Source organism: Miscanthus floridulus, chromosome 8 (genome assembly GCF_019320115.1).
Source record: "Miscanthus floridulus cultivar M001 chromosome 8, ASM1932011v1, whole genome shotgun sequence".
In the NCBI taxonomy this organism is placed as follows: Eukaryota; Viridiplantae; Streptophyta; class Magnoliopsida; order Poales; family Poaceae; genus Miscanthus; species Miscanthus floridulus.
In genome coordinates this window covers 29,214,583-29,223,379 of record NC_089587.1, presented here as the reverse complement: position 1 = coordinate 29,223,379, position 8,797 = coordinate 29,214,583, and the positions used below count along the sequence as shown (strand labels likewise).

Below are 8,797 nucleotides of genomic sequence, written 5' to 3'. Positions count from 1 at the left end.
TTATATAGATTAACCTCTCTTGTGCAATAAATTGCTAATTTTGCATATGCTTTGCTTTTTATCATATGTATGTATAAATTTAGGGGGGAGCTTAGTCTATATAATGTGATAGTCAAGTTTTGTGATCTATTCCATGCTAATCAAATCCTTCATTTGGTTCACAAAGTTTGATCCTCCCATGTGCTACTAATGTATTCTTTTTTGAGTGTTTGATGTCAAAGGGGGAGAATTTGAAGGACCAAAGACAAGCATTTAGTTACAAGTAGTAATGGTCCGAGAAAGGGAGGAAAATAAATTATGGATTAGTCTATGTAATGGGAGAATTTTTTAGAAAGCTAGGCTTTAATCCATAATATCACATGGAGACATTTGCAAGGGCAAGACAAGCTTTTAAGTAAAGTTTTTATTGGTACCTGTCAATTAGTATCATATAACCTTGCCCTTTGCATTGCATCCTAGCAAGTAGGTAGTTTTTAATCTTCAAATTTTTATCATTTGCTTGCTTTGGTCGTGTTGTCATCAATCACCAAAAAAGGGGAGATTGTAAGAAAAATGGACCCTTGGCCCATTTACTTTGGATTTTGGTGTTTGATGACCAACACAACCAAATTGGACTAATGAATTTGCAAGTGTTTATTTTGTAGTTCAATAGGGTGCAACACGTGACTTGGACGAAGGCGACGTGATGATCCGATGATCAACACCTTAAGAAAGACCTTAGAAGCACAAGAGAAGACCCAAGATATCAAGCAAAATCCAAGCACGAAGATTGGAACCAAGCCGTACGTAAGATCGCGAAGAAACGAGCTCACTGAGGTGACCGGACGCTGGGCAGAGGACTCGACAGATATGCGACCGGACACTGGACCGGACGCTGACAGCAATCGACCGGACGTAGGACAACAGCGTCCGATCAAGTACAGTAAGGTTCCAGAGCGGCAAATCTGCGACCGGACGCGTCCGGTGGCAGGCGACCGGACGCTGGCCAGCGTTCGATCAGTATATTGCCGGCTCAACGGTCGAGGCGACCGGACGCGTCCGGTCAAGACGATTCAACGTCCGATTAGTAGCAGTTTCGCAGGAATTCGACCCCAACGGCTACTTTCTCAGTGGGGCTTATAAATACAACCCCCAATCGACCATTTGAGAGGAGTGGAGCTGAGAAAACATACTAAGGGTGTTGATACACCATTTTAGTGATCTCCACTTGCATAGTGCTTAGTGATTCATCAGGTGATTAGCGTAGTTGCTTTGCGAAGTGCTTAGGTTGATTAGACCATCGCTTATGCGCTTGCTCTAGGTTTAGGCCTAGTGTTTAGTGAGGTTTGCATACCTCTTACCACTCAGTGCTTGCGAGTACCATTGTTGTACATCGGAGGGGCTTGAAGTCTTACGAGATCACACCAACCGCGTTTGTGGTGTGGCCACGACCGTGTACCGGAGGGAACAAGGCCCGCGGCGTTTCGGCCGGAAGCTTGATAGTGAAGACGACGGGGAGCATCCGGGAGAGGCTTGCCGGAAGGCACGTCGGAGACCCACTTGCGCGTGGGAAAGGTCCGAGGCTATCCACGAAGTTACCCGACCAGGAGCTTGGCCCTTGCGATGGATTCCTTGCGAGGGGCTCCAACGATGACTAGGGGGAAGCTTGCGCGCTTCTCGATACCTCGGTAAAAATACCGGAGTCGTCGACGGGAGTTTGCATATCTCTACCTTGCTCTTTAGCTTCTGTATTTACATTGATTACTTTACTACGTTTACGATAGAGATAGCAACACACTAGCAAAACTATAATTGCATATCTAGATAGTTTATCTATTGCATAGGTTTTATTTGGGTTAGAAAAAGAGGTCATTGTTTAGAGTTAAAATTTTAAGTTGGTTAATTCATCCTCCCACCTAGACGTCACGGTGCCTTTCACCTCCGATCTGGGCGCAAGACCCGACTCTCGTTGCACCGAGTCGGAGGAGAGCGCAGAGCAGCGGCACTAGTACTTCACTTCGGGTGGAAGCATGCAGTCTTCAGCTACTCAGCTGTCATCAATTGTTCAGAGTCAGAGCTACCAGAGCGGAAGGGGTATTCGTGCGGGTGCTGAAGACCGTGACGTGGCCGTGTTTGACGGCCCGAGGCCGAAGACCCAACTCGCGGGGCGCGCGAAGACCGTGACGTGGCCGTGTTTGACGGCCCGAGGCCGGAGACCCAACTCGCGGGGCCGGCGCGCCCCGCGTGACGGTGGCCTTGCTGAGTTACGGCGGCTGGCCGGGGATACGGGCGGTCGATCGGCGAGCGCTTCTAATTCTAAACTATAGTCGCAGTATCTTTACCTCTCTTTCAAGGGGAAAAAAAGAAACTTCCCAGCGAAACAAAAGGTTGTGTAATCTTTTGACTGCATTTGGCTGTTACTCTCGTCAGGCTCGGCAACTAACTTCAGGCACGGTGCCAAAGCTCAGGAATCAACACACGCCAATGTCTAGACATCCACTCTGTCGCCAAATACACATATAGATGTGGTTGATAAACATGAACACAAAAATTTCTCAAGACAAACTTGCTTAACTCAAACAGCTGACATATCACGGTCACATCATACCGCATCAGCAATAGTCAGCCCGGCTAATAAATTCAACTTTGAGACAAGTCCGGACTCCGGAACAAAATAGCAAATGTGCAGTGGAGCCACTCATTTTCTGGCCCTTACATAACATATTCTGTTTCTAGTTACAGTACAGTTCTATTACATGGGCAAATCCAAACTACAAGTCTAACAAATTAGTAACGTCACAGACCATGACAGCTGGCAGCCCTTTTGGGTGTTCAAACCACGCCGTTCTCATACATCGAGCCATCTCTGGTGGTAGCATCTTCGGCCATGTCAAGCTCGACCATGGCAGCATCAACAAGAGACTAGTATCAAAACAGAAAGAGTCAGCACACCGTCCTCACCTTGCCAACACAAGCAAACCTAAACGACTGGATAGTTGTTCTCAACAAACACTAACGAGTACAGGACCACGGAACTCAAGAGTTATGAAAGAAACAAATGATGAGAAAATAATAACCTGAAGCCTCTGTTCAGCCGTTTTGACCCTATCGTTGTAGTCTTGAAGTTGAAGAAAATGTTTGTACAGCTGCACATATAATGTTTTCATCAGACAAGCCATTGCAGGACTACCAACTGCATCTTGCATAAATAAGCAGCCAACAAGTGAAGAGCACATACGTCTGTAACAGCTAATTGTCGTCCTGAAGAGACTTTCCGTGCAACAACCAGTTCATCCTCTAATTTCTGCAGTTTGACGCGAAAAATGTTTTTTTGACTTATCATCAGAACTCATCCCAAATGAGACTCTAAGAGATGGCCAAACAGTGGCTATCTCATATACAAATGGGGCAAATGATGACAGCAGAATCCTTTGAAAATCATGACATAGATCACCTGAGCTTTCTTCTGCAAATCTGCAATGTGCTGTTCTTTCGCAGATATTTTATCCTTAATCTGGTTAACCTGCAAAGCTCATAATATAAAATGCAAGAAACAGTTAAATCATCATGAACAAAAGTACTCGGCCTATCTAAAAAGTAGCTGAGTATACTATCAGTCTATCATGGTTCAGGTATTGTGCATCCCATGTACTATATAACTTCAGCTGAAAAGATAATACTATATATTGTAATGCAATAGGCAACTAATTGTGAAGCTTTTCTGAGTAAATAAGGCCTGTGCATTCAGTGATCAATGCATGACTGTCACCTGAGGTATCCAAGCATGTCAGTGTGCAAAATAAAACTGAGCTAAATATGAAAATTTCTGTAGAAGTCAAGCAAAAGATAAATCCTAAATGGGACTACAAATTCAATAGGCATTTATCCTTTTATGTACCTCGCAAATGCAATTGAGTTCATGATCTAATTCTGCAGGTCATGAATATCCATAAATCTACATCCATTAAGGCCTTGTTTGGATGCGCATGTATTCATCTCAATCCACATGTGTCGAAGTGGATTGGAGTGGAACTAAATTCCATTCCATTCCACTCCAACACATGTGGATGGAAGGGGATACACATGCATCCAAACAAAGCCTAAGCCTGGAGAACTTTGATTACTTTCACATGCATTTAACATGTTTTCATCTTTATATGCCGAAAGCAATATAGGGAAGTTAACTTAAATGGACTCTGGCAAAGAAATAAATCCATCATGATTTTACACCAACTCTGAGATAGTGTCAGCTGATTTTATGGTTTCCAGATCAAACTAATACAGAACAATGTCTTTAAGGAAATGGCATGCCTCATTTTCGAGGTCCTCACGCATCTGAATAGTTTTATCCAACTGGTGCTTTCCCTGATATACAAAAAAGGGAGAAATGAAAATTTTATACGAAAACAAAAAGGAGTTGATATAAAGAGCCAGGAATGTAAATGCCTCGGTTTTTTAAGATGCACTTACATCATTTTGAAGATCATCACTGGAACTCGATAAATCTCTGCTATCACGACCTTTTGGGCGGCTGCATAGAGAACATTAGGAAAGTAAATGCCTCGGTTCTTTCTAAGGATTATAGTTGATCCATGAAATATTTCCTATAGCGGTACAACCTTTCTTTATAAATAGACAGTAGTCAGTACATTAAAATCTGGACTTAAGACACAACAATGGTGTAAATTTCACAGTAAGGGCAACCAAACATGGTCTCCAATAATGTACCCAGTTCCTTATAAAAAAAATTGTACCCAGTTTCAGCATATGATAATGATTCTGTATTGTATACAAGTTTATGCAATCTGCAAGGCCACTAGTCAGCATACAAGAATTTTTACATGTTAGGACGAACAAATCATCAAACCTGCTCATCATTCTAATTGTGCAGCCAGTATTCACTATATTAACTTAAAAATAATTGAGTGGATATAGAGAGTAATGCAGGGAAACATATAAATATCACTAAAAATTGCTGTTCAAACTTCTCTAAGGTGAATATGGCCCTTTTCTTATTTATCTACTCCCTCCGTTCCAAATTGTAAGACATTTTGGCTTTTCTAGATACATTGCTTTTACTATGTATCTAGACATAGTGTACATCTAAGTGCATAACAAAAGTGATGTATCTAGAAAAGCCAAAACGTCTTACAATTTGGAATGGAGGGAGTATAAGACAGCATGGCTACAAGGCTACAATCAAATTTTCCCTAGTACGTTCCAAGATCTTGAAATGTGACACCCAAGTTAAGGACCAGATGCTCTAGTAAATTAATTTCAAATGGCCCAAGAACATCAATTAAGCACTCTACAAATACCTAAAATATGCATATCAATATATCAAACACAATGTTGTTTTCATTCAAATATTAAAAATAGCTACCATGATTAGAAATATCAACATAACTCCACTATGAAAAACAAAATCAACATGGCACCTGAACCTTTTTCTTGTTCCATGTTCCCTATCTTTGTCATTATCTGAATCTATATTATGCATTTCCTCTGCATGATCATGTTCTTTAGGACATCTCTCGTCTACTTCATGATCTCGATCCATGGGATAGTCAATTTCTCGATTAAAGCCACCATGCTCATAATCTCTTTCTCTATCATGCTCACGGGATCTATCACTATCCCTGTCATGGTACAGATCCCTTTCACGATCATAGCTCCGTTCCCTAACCCTTCTGTCCCAGTATGGATCTCTACCATACCTTCTTGGATCTCGTCTGAAACCATCTCGACCAAAATCTCGGGGACCTCTTGTACGCACTTCATTTACTCGAACAATACGATTGCCTAATTTCTGTTCCAAACAAAAAGACATGTTAAACAAAAGATAAAGGAAAGGTGCCAAGTAAGTTTAAAAAAAGGAAGCATACTGTATACCTTGCCGTCCATGCCTGCAATTGCTTGCTCAGCAGCTCTGGGGTGAGTGAAAGTAACAAAACCATAACACTTGCCTTTGACAGAATGATCATTAATCACCTGGAATGCACAAATTAATCAGGAAACAAAAGCTATATAATCTCACAGACTCAAAGCAGTTGGTTACAACACTAGGAAGTAGGCGTAGAGCGTTTCTGGTCCTTTTGTGTTTTGCCTTAGTCTTGGCCTTTATGAGAGGTGAGGTGGTGAGGTTTAAACTTTGGCTATTTTGCCTATGTCGTAAACGCTTCAGTGTAAACTGGTTTCCCCAGCAGTGACTCTGGCTTTCAATATAAGCTGGACCAAAGTGCCTTTGGTCTAAAAAACAACACTAGGAAGCATTGACTGCTAAATCATACTAGCAAACAAGTAAAACAAAACCAAATGAGATTGCTTTTGTCTTTATGTATGTATGTTTGTGGTTTGGCAATTCCACATATCTTTGCAAATGAGGATGCCATCATCTTCACACTCCTCTCAGTTGAAGAAAAGTAAGATGCTCGAGACATATAAACCATAATGCCCTCGGCATCCAAAAGAAAACCAAACATCTACCGTGCAAATACAGTAACCAGATGAACTGAAAATCTGAACTCTACTCAAAACAATTCTACCTGCCAATTCATCTTGGCATTAAATTAGTTTAGCCATCAAAAACTGGGAATGGGCGCACACCACCTCCTCTATTTTCTTTCCTTCGTGTTCTCTATTTTCTCTCCTTCGTGTTCTCATGCTGTTTGCTGTTTTTTTGTAAGACAACCACTCCCGAGATCATCACTTAAGATCCTAAAAAAAGGAGAAGAACATTGTGCCGAAGAAAAACGTGACAAAAAAAACCACGTAATAAAATTAACCCTCTTTTCCGCCATATATTTCAAAAAAAAAAACATCACCGGCCGCAGCACAGCCTCACACCATCGAATCAAACCAGCAGCGCCCGGCAAACTTTCTCGAGAGCAAACGCGGGAGCTGACTAAACGGAGAGTAGAGGGGGAGGAGCGGGGCGGACCTTGACGGAGACGATGGTGCCGTAGTACCCGAAGGCGTCGCGAAGCATCTCCTCGTTGGCCTCGTAGGGAAGGCCGCCGACGTAGACCGAATTCACCTCGTCTACCGCCATCTCTCTACTCTGGCGGCCGTCGGCGACGGGGCGGTGGCGGTGGGCGCTAGGGTTTTGGGTTTTCCCCTCTCGCTCTCGCTCGCTCACGCCGCGACGACGACGACCGGCCCGGGGTGTGGGGGAGAGGGAAAGACGGGAAGGCGAGCTGTCGGATCTGATCTGGAAAAATCACGGGTCGGCCTGTCCCCTCGCCATCTGCGGCCAGCCGATCTCAGCCGTCCGTTTCGCTCACGGGGCGATGGCGTAGTGTGGATGGGCCAAGTCCCCGCCGTGCAGAACGTCAGAGCAACCTGTTCTCAGTCTTGGCCCAACTTATGGATATGGCCCAATTGGAATATTTGCATGTGGGCTTTCCGCACAACTGGTCAAGATTTTAATAATAAGGAAAAAAATCCACATTACCTTCTCAACTTTTGTGAAAGTCTATTTTTTTCTCTCTGAACTCTAAAATCGGTTAAACCACCTCCCTAAACTTTTAAAACCATTTGTTTTACCTCCCTGACCGGTTATGAGCGATTTTCAAAGGCGGTTTTGTCTTTTTCTTTTTTATTTATTTTGGCTAAATCTTTGAAAAAGCATAGTAAATCAAAGAAAAATCATAAAATGGAAAATCTAATTTTGTTGGACTCTACATGAGTAGATCTACACAGTGAATATACAATATGGTATATTTTAGAACAATTTTTTTGTTATAGCTTTAGATCTATGCTTTTCTATAATTAATTCATAGCTGCAGTTTCTATGGTCCAATTTGTAGTGAGATTTTTAAGGTAGGCTAATTATTGTATGTTTGAACTGTAGTAAAAATTTTATTCTCATTGGATCATGTATAACTTAGTTATATCTTTATTTAGGTGTATGCTTGTTAAAAAGTATTTATAAATCTATAACTAAGTTATATATGATCCAATAAGTATGATTTTTTTATTATAATTCAAGCATACAATAATTAGACCACCATAAAAATTTCACCACAATTGGACCATAGAACTGCAGATATGAATTAATTACAGAAAAGCATAGATCTAAAGGTACAACAAAAAAATTTATACTAAAGCATGCCATATTATATGTTCACTGTGTAGATCTACTCATGTGGAGTTCAAAAAAATTAGATTTTTTATTTTATGATCTTTCTATGATTTACTATGATTTTAAAAGATTCGGCCCAAATAAATAAAAAAGAAAAAAGACAAAACCGCCTTTGAAAACCGTTTATAACTGGTCATGGAGGTAAAACAAACTATTTTAAAAGTTTAGGGAGGTGGTTTACTTAGTTTTAGAGTTCATGGAGGAAAAACAGACTTTCACAAAAAGTTGAGGGAAGTAATGTTGACTTTTTTCTTTTAATAATGAAAGAAGTCCATCTAATCTCCCTCAACTATTTGCATGAGTTCAGTTTGCCTCTTTCAAAAAAACCAAATTTGTAGATATCTCCTTCCAAAAAAATGTAGATACCTTCAACTCTTGAAATCATCCGAATTCCTCTTTGAGCAGTTTTGAAAGTGCTTTTGGCTGATGTAGCATCACATCAGATGTCCTAGGTGCCGTCACATCTTGGTGTAGAGCATGATTTTAGGAAATTTATGAAACTAGATTCGTGTTTTCCTGAGTCCAAACAAATTTCTATGAAATTTGTAATATTAAATCATATTTAGATACTTTTTGGGAAAAATATTTCTATAATTCTTATAAAGTCTAATTGACCTCCCTGAATTATTTCGAAAATCTGATTTACCTCACTCGTTGCTAATACAGTGCCACGTA

General features: G+C 41.0%; 1 protein-coding gene across 3 annotated transcripts; it reads right to left on the bottom strand.

The window, feature by feature from the left end:
- Positions 1-2,591: 2,591 nt before the first annotated feature.
- LOC136471440 (uncharacterized) lies at positions 2,592-7,180 on the bottom strand. 3 transcript variants are annotated; one of them, XM_066469170.1, is made up of 9 exons: positions 6,920-7,180; positions 5,872-5,970; positions 5,418-5,788; positions 4,450-4,510; positions 4,291-4,344; positions 3,434-3,502; positions 3,218-3,283; positions 3,057-3,125; positions 2,592-2,901 (listed from the first exon to the last, which is right to left on the bottom strand). In XM_066469170.1, exons 1-9 carry the CDS (start codon positions 7,028-7,030, stop codon positions 2,812-2,814), a joined length of 990 nt encoding a protein of 329 aa, XP_066325267.1. In that variant the 5' UTR covers positions 7,031-7,180; the 3' UTR covers positions 2,592-2,811. The 3 variants fall into 3 exon arrangements, with proteins under 3 accessions (XP_066325267.1, XP_066325268.1, XP_066325269.1); XM_066469171.1 differs by having other exon boundaries at positions 5,424-5,788; XM_066469172.1 differs by having other exon boundaries at positions 5,697-5,788.
- Positions 7,181-8,797: the final 1,617 nt, after the last annotated feature.

What these genes read in the sequence shown, in the direction of transcription:
- LOC136471440 (XM_066469170.1), bottom strand. Translation starts at nt 7,030, where the DNA reads ATGGCGGTAGACGAGGTGAATTCGGTCTACGTCGGCGGCCTTCCCTAC. An exon ending in GCACCATCGTCTCCGTCAAG is followed by an intron (nt 5,971 to 6,919) that starts GTCCGCCCCGCT and finishes TGTGCATTCCAG; the next exon opens with GTGATTAATGATCATTCTGT. An exon ending in GTGAGGACCTCGAAAATGAG is followed by an intron (nt 3,503 to 4,290) that starts GCATGCCATTTC and finishes TGAGCTTTGCAG; the next exon opens with GTTAACCAGATTAAGGATAA.